At 40.5% G+C, this 12,650-nt stretch overlaps 1 protein-coding gene across 1 annotated transcript; it reads left to right on the plus strand.

The window, feature by feature from the left end:
• Positions 1–4,861: 4,861 nt before the first annotated feature.
• On the plus strand, positions 4,862–11,779 carry LOC109881010 (transmembrane protein 184C). The gene is made up of 11 exons (XM_031828366.1): positions 4,862–5,496; positions 5,605–5,735; positions 5,872–5,908; positions 6,347–6,463; positions 6,677–6,765; positions 8,035–8,109; positions 8,536–8,629; positions 8,771–8,883; positions 9,305–9,404; positions 9,689–9,860; positions 10,118–11,779. The coding sequence occupies exons 1-11, from the start codon at positions 5,377–5,379 to the stop codon at positions 10,450–10,452; spliced, it is 1,383 nt and encodes a 460-aa protein (XP_031684226.1). The 5' UTR covers positions 4,862–5,376; the 3' UTR covers positions 10,453–11,779.
• Positions 11,780–12,650: the final 871 nt, after the last annotated feature.

The raw sequence follows: 12,650 nt of genomic DNA on the forward strand, positions 1-12,650 counted from the left end.
GTCAGACATCGACTTAGCTCTGCATTTCCTCTCAAGAATCCCCCTCAATCACAGAATAATATCAATAACACATTTCTAATACCCCGTGGAGTTCTGCCATACAGAGTAACCTGGAACCAGTAGAAACTGTATCAAACTGGATTGATGATTGGATAATGATATGGTCTGGGAGATATTATTGGTTCATCATGTTAGAGGCCTACTCTTCCAGCCAAGCAGATTGTCACGCATAGGCGTACTCTTTCAGCCAATCAGATTATAAGGCTATTTTTGGGCTATTTCAGGAGGTGTATGGGTGACCTCATCCTTCATGCAAGTGATCTCAGAAACACATAGCATCCAGAAATATCAGTCTACAGGCCGGATCCAGAAAATTGACAGAAAACAGGATGAATGATGACGCATTTTCGTGATTAGAAATATGAATGTCTGTTTCTTATAATGATATAACTTTGCTTTGTTTTCATATAGGCCAATACATACTGTATGTATAAAATGTTCTGAATGCATATCATTCTAATCTAGAACACTTTGTAGGTCAGGCTGAAAATCTATTCTATTCCAATCTGTTAGTTATTGTTCAGGAGAAGAAACTGCACAGCTGAAGTAAGTTCCCTGGGTGAATTTGAACACTTCCTAACACACAGACCTTAAGCAGATGTATTAAGATAAATAAATCATCTCTGAATAATTGCAGACTTGTGTATTCCCCTGATGAGGGCGGTGCACTTTGGCTGATACTGTATCACTTGGTGCCAGTCAACAATCAGACAGTATGGCTCCACCTCTGCATACATTGATTTTCAGTAACTTCGCAGGGCCCATATTCATAAAGAGTCTCGGAGTAAGACTACTGATCTGGGATCAGTGTTGCTTTTCAGATCATAATGGGTAGGATTATATGGACAAAGGAGACCTGGTCCTAGATCAGCTCTCCTACTCAGATGTTTTGTAACTAAGTAACAAGACCTGTTCAATTCATTCAAAAATATACAGTGGCAAGGTATGTGAACCCTTTTGAATTATCTGGATTTCTGCATAAATTGGTCAAAAAATTTGATCTGATCTTCATCTAAGTCACAACAACAGACAAACACAGTCTGCTTAAACTAATAAGAAAAATACAATACTTTCTGTGTTGTCCATATTGAATACATCATTTACACATTCACAGTGTAGGTTGGAAAAAGTGTGTGAACCCCTAGGCTAATGACTTCTCCAAAAGCTAATTGGAGTCAGGAGTAAGCTAACCTGGAGTACAATCATTGAGACGAAATTAGAGATGTTGGTTAAAGCTGCCCTGCCCTATAAAAAACACTCACAAAATGTGAGTTTGCTATTCACAGGAAGCATTGCCAGATGTGAACCATGCCTCGAACAAAATAGATCTCAGAAGACCCAAGATTAAGACTTGTTGACTTGCATAAAGCTGGAAAGGGTTACAAAAGTATCTATAAAAGCCTTGATGTTCATCAGTCCACAGTAAGACAAATTGTCTATAAATGGGGAAAGTTCAGCACTGTTGCTACTCTCCCTAGGAGTTGTCATCCTGCAAAGATGACTGGCTGCTGCAAAGATGACAGCGCAGAATTCTCAATGAGGTTAAAAATAATCTTAGAGTGTCAACTAATACTTAAAGAAATCTCTGGAACATGCTAACATCTCTGTTGATGAGTCTACGATACGTAAAACACTAAACAAGAATGGGGTTCATGGGAGGACACCAGGGAAGAAGCCAATGCTGTCCAAAAAAAACATTGCTGCATGTCTGAAGTTAGCAAAAGAGCATCTGGATGTTCCACAGCGCTACTGGCAAAATATTCCGTGAACAGATGAAACTACAGTTGAGTTGTTTGGAAGGAACACAAACTATGTGTGGAGAAAAAAAGTCACAGCACACCAACATCAAAAACTTATTCCAACTGTAAAGTATGGCGGGGGGAGCATCATGGTTTGGGACTGCTTTGCTGCCTCAGTGCCTGGACAGCTTGCTATCATCAACAGAAAAATGAATTCCCAAGTTTATCAAGACATTTTTCATGAGAATGTAAGGCTATCTGTCCACCAATTGAACCTCAACAGAAGTTGAGTGATGCAACAGGACAACAACCCAAAACCCAGAAGTAAATCAACAACAGAATGGCTTCAACAGAAGAAAATATGCCTTCTGGAGTGGCTCAGTCCTGACCTCAACCCAATTGAGATGCTGTGGTATGACCTCAAAAGAGCAGTTCACACCAGACATCCCAAAAATATTTCTGATCTGAAACAGTTTTTTAAAGAGGAATGGTCCAAAATTCCTCCTGACCATTGTGCAGGTCTGATCCTCAACCACAGAAAACTTTGGTTGAGGTTATTACTGCCAAAGGAGGATATTAAATCCAAGGGTTCACATACTTTTCCCACCCTGCACTGTGAATGTTTATACGGTGTGTTGAATAAAGACAAGAAAACGTATAATTGTTTGTGTGTTATTAATTTAAGCAGACTGTGTTTGTCTATTGTTGTGACTTAGATGAAGATCAGATCAAATTTATGCAGAAATCCAGGTATTACCAAAGGGTTCACATACTTTTTCTTGCCACTGTATATATTTTGTACCACCTTTGCGATCTTGTCTCATTGCTGCAACTTCTCAACGGGCTCGAACGGGTCGAGGCCGTTGAGTCATGATTCCCCCGAAACATGACCCACTGAACCACACTTATTAACGCCCGCCTGCTTAACCTGGAAGCCAGCCGCACCAATGTGTCGGAGGAAACACTGTTCAACTGACGACCGAGGTCAGCCTGCAGTCCCACGGGACTCCCGATCACGGCCGGCTGTGATTCAGCCCGGGATCAAACCAGCGTCTGTAGTGATGGCTGCGATGCAGTGCATTAAACCGCTGCGCCACTCGGGAGGCCCTTCAATACAGTGCCGAGACAGCCAGGGGTCGAACCTAGAATCTTCTAATCCGTCGTCAGACACATTTTCCATTGTGCCACTGTCCCCGATCATTCACATTTCTTAACAAATCCTCCCACAGTTCTATGTGCCATCCAAATAACCTTATTGTGCACTGTAAAATGATGCTTCAGTGGGATCTTATCCACGTCACATTGTCTATGCTCAAATATGTTTTCAGTTTGATCAAACACAGCACATGTTTATCCTACCCGGCCCTAACATGGCTGTGTTCCTAATGCCATTTTGCATAGCAATCCCTCCAAGCTATAACCCACCAAGGCGCCAGCTCGCTCGCATGACTGTGGTGGCAAAGACCATTTCTAATTTATAAAAGCCAAAAGGATTAATTCAAAATTCATGAACAATCTGTCTGGTAACAACCAGTGATTTCTGTGACTGTGGGGCAGTAGCTAGTGAAACGATGGGGACGGATGGTGCAACACAAAGGAAAGTTCTGCCTCCACTCATTAAACAGGGAAACACACTCTGAACGAAAGAGAGGAGAGAGAGATTCATCATCAGACTTCTCCTCCCTAGGCTCTTTCTATAACTTTCTTCATACTCAATGCTGTTTGAGTATAAAATCCTTTAGAAAAATGTCAGAACAGCTATCGTGAAACAAACTGCTGGCAACAAGAGGCCTAAAACTCCTTGAAATCTTGTAATTCATTCCCAGAACTAAACAAACAATGAGGGAACAATGAGGGAGAAAGATTACTATTTTGTTTTACAAGCCTAGTCAATTCAACCCACCATCTGCCCTCATCATGGAAAAGTTTGTGCCGACAACCTTCTCTGCGTAAAACATTATTTCACTCCTCGTCACCGTTGCGAGAGTAATTGAAGCAGACCGCAGAGGGGTTATAAAACTAGTCTGTTTCACATTCTCCAGGATTCTTGGTTTCGTGACTGAGAGAAGTTGTTTATTAAAAGAGCAGATCTCCAATGATACATGGCAGATCAGGCCAACACATTAAAACAGTTCCTAGTTCCCGGCACTGGCTTCAAGTCATGAAATAAGTATAGTGACCTTCACTTCAACCCCACTGCATTTTGAGGTATAAGAAGATTGTCACTCCAATAAATATATTTAAATTGAGAAGTTTCCCTGATATCTGCACTCTGTGGTAAGAAATGCAGTCCTTGTCTTCACTGCTGTAAATGCACCTACATTCGTTAAAAAAATAACAAGCACATTCCTTAAATATTTTTTTTTAAGCAACTTCAGCTAAATACCTTCCTGTTGTCATTCATCTTCATTGTGTTATCTTTCTTAGGACAAATGGTTTCACCTGACTAAATATTTAGCGCTGACTGGCACCTTTCTGAAAGCCTTTGTAGGAATTAGTGGAGCTTTTGGACTAAATACTCTCACACCATTTCTCACTTCTTAAGAATCTTAATTAGAACCATGTATTCACAGGCCACATGTTTAACAGCAAGGAAAGAGAGAAATAAATATATATATAAATAAGAGAGAGAGAGAGAGAGAGAGAGAGAGAGAGAAGCCAACTCCAGTATGTTTTTTTTATATAGGCAAAGGATACACAAATAAGATTCAACAAATGCATATTTGTGGTATTTTCTATGAATACATGTGAGAAGTTAGGCTAGTTCAATGTGGAGCATGACAATGAAAATGAGTTTCCACAGTGGATGTCACATTTATACTTCGTCATTATTTTATACAGTTGAATTATTCTTAACAACTTTTGGTAATTTAAATTAATTATCATTTTCCACTTGTGTGAAATACTGAGAATGATTGATTTGCATTGCCATCTAGTGGAGCTTGCATGAGGACTCAGATTGCAGATCAACCGAACTACATCTGTGCCTAATGTAATGGACTAAAAACGTGAGCAATGGAAAGTAATTGTGATCTTTTCCATATCCAATCAGATTGAAGCTTGGGCGGCATTTGTCAAGAACGTCAACAAGAAGTAACCATCAGTTACGCTGTAAAACTTATGCTGATGTTTAGGAAGTTTTAGAAATGAATAGATCGTTATTAATACAATAACTGCGTTGTTTTTGACCAGTTGGATTTGATTAGATTATCAATTGTTGTTATTAATTTTATCAAGAGCTTTCGTTTGGAATGGATGCAGCGTGGATTAATTGTTTGTTTACATAGTGAATCATGAGATCAGCTGACTAACGTTAGCTAGCTAGCTACCAATTTCTGGTTTAGCAAAGCAGCTAACGTTACAATGTGTTTGGAAATTACCGTTCAGTATTCATGCTTCCCAAAGCACATTTGAAACGAACTCTTATATACCAAGCTATAGCTGGCAGCGGTAATAGCTAGTTGTTAGCTAGCTAGCTTGCTAGCATTAGCTTTGTTTTCAGCAATCTCACCCATTGACATAGTGAGTGTAGGACGCTGGCTAACTTGCTGTGGCTAACTAGCTTACCATTAAAAATATGCCTTGTACTTGTGGCAACTGGAGGAGATGGATTCGGCCTCTGGTCGTTTTTCTATACTTTCTGGTTGTGCTTGTCGTCTTACTACCCCTGTGCATCTGGGAACTACAGAAATCAGAGGTCAGTTCGTATCTTTGCATCCCAATCATATCGTTACTTGACACTGAATAGCCTAGTTCATGCTTTGTTGTTTGGATGTTGATTACATACGTAATGTATACCTTTTAGGTTGGTACCCATAACAAAGCATGGTTCATAGCTGGGATATTCGTGTTCATGACCATACCCATATCACTATGGGGGATCCTGCAGCATCTTGTAAACTATACTCAACCAGAGCTACAGAAGCCAATTATCAGGTAAGTGAAAGACTACTCTGTCACAGCTGTAGGATAGTATTACTTCATTACCGTCATGGGTTTGTGTCTTTATCTTGAAAGATGTACAATAATACCTAACTGATTGTGAATGACCTCGTCTCCTTTTTTTTAACAGAATATTATGGATGGTCCCCATTTACAGTTTGGACAGTGTAAGTAATGCTTTCAATTCTTGATCATGTAGCTAGATGTTCTTAAAAGTCAACATTGGTTTATTGTTAAGTTACACATATTTGACAAAATAAGTTAACAGAAGTCACTGTAGCTTTGACAGAAGTCAGAAGTCATTGTAGTAGTAAAACTGAAAAGCGCCTGACATGAGTGTGGCATTTCAATTAGCATCTACTTCTAATTAGCATCTGCTACGGTCAGCGTTCCCCCTGTCACACAATTTCCATTATCCTACTTCCCAAAGAATGAGAACAGAGCTCCTTTAGAAAAACAAAACAGAGAAACAAAAAAATGCCTCACTCCCTGACTGACTTTTCAGTGTAAGTGTTCAAGTGTTCACTATTATCATGCAACATATCATTGAGATAATGTAATGGCCCATCTATGATCCCATTCCTCTCCTTGTCTTCCTCTCACAGTGGATTGCGTTGAAGTACCCCAGCATTGCCATCTACGTGGACACGTGCAGGGAGTGCTACGAGGCATACGTCATCTACAACTTCATGATCTTCCTGCTCAACTACCTGGGAAACCAGGTGCACATTCTTGTCACTGAGAATGATCCCAGACCTGTTTGTTCTAACATTCCAATCATGGCCACTCTTTGTCCTATGCCAAACATAAGTCTAGCACTAACACATCTGGATCCCAGGCTAGATTGAGTAGCCTACATTTATTTCAATATCCTCACACTGTAATTCCTCTCTTCTCTTTATTTCTCTCTCACTCTCTCAACCATGGGGAACCAGTACCCCAGCCTGGTACTGATGATGGAGGTGCAGGAGCAGCAGAAACACCTTCCTCCACTCTGCTGCTGCCCGGCATGGCCCATGGGAGAGTGAGTTTGTTGCTTTTATAGTTTTTGTAGTTCTTTAAGTGTATGTGTGCTATAATGAACAGGCCCCGTGTACCAGATCTGTTAATGCTGTGCATTTGGCATGAGAACAAATGTAGGGGTTGGCTTTACTCATAGCGACATTGTATCTGTCCCATTAGGGTGTCTGTGGGAGCATGGGCAGGGCATTGATGCTATCTCCATTTTGAAGTAGTGAATTTTCTTCTACTACTTTTATAAGTTGGTTACAAAAATTAAATGGTCATACTGCCACCTAGAATGTGTTGTTTGAACAGGTATAAAGCGAAGGTTGGCAAATTTACTGCCACCTGTGGTTATGGAATGTTCACTTATAATTCATTGGCTGATGCCTCCTTATGACCTGGATGGATTTATGTGATCCTTCCTTAAACCATAGGAAGTCCCACCCAATTGACTACTTCAAAATTGTGAAAGTCCTTAATGGCGCTGTCCATGCTAAAACTGGCTTTTGGCCATTAGAGTCCTCTATCAATATCTATGGCATTACTGCGGAATCAGCCAGGCTAATAAGGATCTAAAATATTATCCATACCATGTGTTATGAGTTTACATTTTAGGATGAAGGTCTATGTTTTTGTGCAGCAATAAACTACCACTTCTTTGTTTTACGTGTTATGAATGGATATTTTAGGATTAATAACATAATTTTTTTACCACATTGATGTGTTTTAAGTATATTTTTTATATTTCAGGCTCATAATCAAAACAGGAAGTTGGGTGTTAAAAGTGGCTCCAGTCTGTGTGGCCTCCATTTTGAGTGTATTTCTAAAAGGTTCACCTTCAAGGTGTTTGTTTGGCTGCTTGAAGTCTCTCCAAGTCTCCATTGCTACTCGCCAGCTCCAAACAAGCCCCAGTCAGGCAACAATAGTAATATGTAGCAAGTCTGCCTCTAGTTGATTAAGAACAGAACCAGAAGTGTTTGCAAGTGGAACAACATGTTCTCATTTAGGAAAAATGCACCAGCCTAAAGAACAGAAAGACAGCATTAGGCTCATCTGTTTTGTTTACTCTGCATTTTAACTAATGCTGTGCATCTGTGATTTTAGCCACAGGTATTGCAACATCTTTCTTCATAGGATGTTATTGATTTTAAGAAATGGAAGAAATTCATGAAAAACAAAGCTGGTGATTAGTAAGATGTTAGTAAGATGCTATTTTATAGTGGGAAAAAGCTAACATTTTGTGTGAATGTCTTTCCTTAATAATGTGTACTGTGTTTTCCTATTGCAGGGTATTGCTATTGAGATGCAAGCTGGGAGTGTTGCAATACACGGTTGTCAGACCAGTCACAACAGTTATTGCCTTGTAAGTGTTTTGCACATTCCATTCAGGATGGACATATGTTATATGCCTAAGTGTTGAATGTACATGTGCCCAGAGAGACAGCAACCTTACCTTGTTCCAGGGCCAGCTCTGTCTCTCTTGACTTCTGGGTCAGCCAGTCCAAGCAGATTATCATTTGTTCAGATGGTGACGAAACATAAATATGTACAAAAAGGAAAAATACCAAAGGCCCAAACCTAAAGATTTTAAAAGAATAAAGTATCATGGCCACCAAAACAACCACAGCAGCCTTACGGCTCCCAAGCTGCCACCCCTTGGGGGACTGGGATGTGGAAGTGGGCTGTAGCGTGCGGTCTAAACTACCTAACCTATTCCCTAACACTCACCACATATAATGTAACTTTTTGTATCAAGTCATATCACATGTCTCCATTCACTATCCTGTAGGATATGTCAGCTCTGTGGTGTGTATGATGAAGGTAACTTCAGCTCAACCAATGCATGGACGTACCTGGTGATATTCAACAATATGTCCCAGCTGGTAGGTTCTGCATTTTTCACACTTGTCTCCACATTGCTGTAAACTTCCTGCCACCATACCACCACCACAAAGATAACATTAAATATTTAGCATTCAGTAAGTGATCTCTTTATCTATCATTCTCTCTCCTCTCTCTCCCAGTTTGCCATGTACTGTTTGGTCCTGTTCTACAAGGCCCTAAGAGAGGAACTGGCCCCCATCAGACCAGTGGGGAAGTTCCTGTGTGTCAAAATGGTGGTCTTCGTCTCCTTCTGGTGAGTACTTTTTTTTGGGGCTGCCATTTTTGGATCACCTGCATCTACCTCCTAGCCTGGTTCCAGATCTGTTTGTGCTGTCTTGCCAACCCCTGTGGTCAATGTCAAGCCATTGACATAGCACAAACAGATCTGGGACCGGGCTATCGACCTCCGTGATTAATAACATATTTGTTTACCAGTCAATGTGTCTGCCATTCATGGATCTAGCATTGTTATCCATTAAAGTAACACAGTTTTGGCTGCCCATTTTGTATTTCTTATACAACTTATTTTCAGAATTGCATGTGTAGGACTTGTTAACAAAGTATGTTTTAAAGCTGTGTGGATTATAGCCAGTAATTGGGTTAATGCGTTCTCTGTGTTGGCTGCAGTGTAGAGGATTGATTATTTCCACTCTGTTGTCTGGAATCTATCTTAGGCAAGCTGCGTTCATCGCTCTCCTGGTCAAGGTTGGAGTGATCTCAGAGAGACACACGTGGGACTGGGACAGTGTGGAGGCTGTAGCTACAGGCCTACAGGTAATGCAAGACAATACCAACACTGTATAACACCATAGTAACACTTTTGCTACATAATGCTGTAGTAATGCAGTTGTACAATGACTTGTTTGGTATCAGGTAATATCTGTTGAGGCTTGTGGTCTCAAGCCCCTAGAAAACGAGATGATTCATCTCAAGGACTTCTATCCCGTGCAAGATTTCTAAACAACCTAAATAGAGATGGTTTGTTACATACTAAGTACATGAAACAGGTGTGAGAATATATTGCTATACAGTCAAGCTTTCATCCATACTTCATCCAGGACTTCATCATCTGTGTGGAGATGTTCCTGGCGGCCATCGCCCACCACTTCAGCTTCACCTACAAGCCCTACATCCAGGAGGCTGAGGAGGGATCCTGCTTCGACTCCTTCCTGGCCATGTGGGACATCTCTGACGTCAGGGCTGACATCTCTGAGCAAGTCCGCAACGTGGGTTAGTTCTCATCCCATTTGGCTTGACTCAATAGCAGTCCTGCATGGATGGAATCAAAGAAGCCGCTGTTAAGAACTTTGTTTGACAAGGTTTCCTCTCAGAACCAAGTGCGTTGGCTAGCTACTCCATTTATGTTCATAGAATGTCATGAGAGAATAGAAAATGGCTACTCAAAATGTTCAAGACTTTGATAGATTTCCTTATTATGTGAGTGTATTGCCATTCTCAAATCTTCAAATATTTATTTCCTGATACAGGGAGAACGGTTATGGGCCGAACTAGGAAGACATATTTTGGTGAGGCGGAGGACGACGGTGAGCGCTCAGGCTTGCTTTCTCCGGGCTCCCTGGACGCCATCGGTCCCACGGAGACCTTGTCCAACCCGGCGTCCCCCAAGGGTCGGTACCAGGGCCTGGGCAAAACCCAAACGCCCCACTCCCTGTCAGCCCCTGCCGGGCTCAGCAATGCTCAGTGGATTGGAGAGGAGGATGGAGAGGAGAGGGAAGACGATGGTAGACAAGCTCCAGAGCCCAGAAACACCAACAACGAGCCAACAGACTCGGTTACAGACGACCTTGTCGTTATCACCTAGCTTAGCGTCATCGCTAAAATCCTCCAATGGGGTCTCTGAATGCACGTTATACCAAACACAGTTTGGCAGGAATCAAGTATGGCCTCGGCTACGTTTCCCCTACAGACGATATTTGGCTAATCCGCACAAGATCAAATTAAAGCAAGCGATGAAAAAGCACACGTTAATTAAGAAATATTGTAGTGAGTCATTCGTCCACCAGGGTTGATGCAGATGGACCTCTGTCAATGTCAGCTCGAAGAATGTTCATAAGCTTTCGTAAGAGTCTCATGACACTTAAGATATATTTTCTTGTATCTGTATTGTACTACTGAGTCATAATGGTAAAGTACGGTACCTCAATACCTTATTTTAGTGTAACCCCTCATTTTAATGGGTCCGGACTTCAAGTTCAAAAGCTGGTGAGAGATTTTACCAGTATACGTGTTCTATAATAGCACCTGGGTGATGTCACTACAAACTCGTTAATCATTTACCAAGGGTTTTAGTTGTTGCTACGAAAACAAAGTATTATATATGTAGCTTTTAAACTGAAACTTACACAAAATACTGGTTTGCACCAATGATTGATTTATATACAGTACCACTCAATCAAGGGTTTTTCTTTATTTAAAAAAAAAACTATTTTCTACATTGTAGATTAATAGTGAAGACAAAACTTTGAAATAACACACATGGATTCTTCAAAGTAGCCACCCTTTGCCTTTGACAGCTTTGCACACTCTTGGCATAAAGAAAAACCCTTCACGAGTAGGTGTCAATACTTTTGACTGGTACTGTACATCATTGGTTTGCACATGCTTGAATACGGTCTTCGAACCTATAGTACAGTTTTTGAAGCATGAAGCTGTCTCTCACTTTGGCATTAACACTAACAGCCTCTATAGTCTTCTCAGATGCCTTGTCCTAGTGTATCCACACTATCAAGTAAATCACACATTTCACATCTGCCTCTCATTTGTAAATATAAACTGATGCTTACATAGTCATGGTTATAGATATATATTTTGTTGGACCAATGTATCTGACATTTAACTTACCATTCTAATTTCTGTTTTAAGCTTTTCAGGGATATTAGTTGTGATTTACTGTACTGAAAGGGATGGATTGATATCAGTCTTTTACTAGTTTCATTCATCCATTTGTAGAACGTCTTCCTATCAGGAATGTGTGTCAAGTGTGTGCAGCTATTGCCTTACCTGATGTTTGTCACAAAGCATTAACCTTCAGAGGGAAGTACTACATCAAACGTGTAAGCACCTTTGTCTTTTGAGAGTTCAACTCAAGGTTCCAAACATTCACCCTCCAATAAATGAAATTAAATGTGGCTGTCAGTTTTTGCTAGTGTCAATAAGAAATTGACACAATGTTGTTGAGATGACACCAAGTCTCTTGTTTGTTCATTATGATTTTCTTTGATTTCTAAATTATTATTTGAGATAAAATGCAAGTGCTGATACAAAACATTTGAATGAAGACTGCAACCATAATCAAGAGACGTCATTCCAAAACAAGATTATGAACACACTAAAGACAAATGTTTCAAGGTGAGCACATCATAAAACATGTAAATGTCTTTGAAAGTCCTGTGAGAAGGCATATTGAGATGGTAGCTATTGTAGACCATGGGTCATTTTAGAGCTGGCGCTTCCGGAGAATCCATAGTCCAATCCCTTCCCCTCCTCGACATACAGTGCCTTGCGAAAGTATTCGGCCCCCTTGAACTTTGCGACCTTTTGCCACATTTCAGGCTTCAAACATAAAGATATAAAACTATTTTTTTGTGAAGAATCAACAACAAGTGGGACACAATCATGAAGTGGAACGACATTTATTGGATATTTCAAACTTTTTTAACAAATCAAAAACTAAAAAATTGGGCGTGCAAAATTATTCAGCCCCCTTAAGTTAATACTTTGTAGCGCCACCTTTTGCTGCGATTACAGCTGTAAGTCGCTTGGGGTATGTCTCTATCAGTTTTGCACACCGAGAGACTGAAATGTTTTCCCATTCCTCCTTGCAAAACAGCTCGAGCTCAGTGAGGTTGGATGGAGAGCATTTGTGAACAGCAGTTTTCAGTTCTTTCCACAGATTCTCGATTGGATTCAGGTCTGGACTTTGACTTGGCCATTCTAACACCTGGATAAGTTTATTTTTGAACCATTCCATTGTAGATTTTGCTTTATGTTTTGGATCAT

This window comes from Oncorhynchus kisutch, linkage group LG7, assembly GCF_002021735.2.
Source record: "Oncorhynchus kisutch isolate 150728-3 linkage group LG7, Okis_V2, whole genome shotgun sequence".
NCBI lineage: Eukaryota > Metazoa > Chordata > Actinopteri > Salmoniformes > Salmonidae > Oncorhynchus > Oncorhynchus kisutch.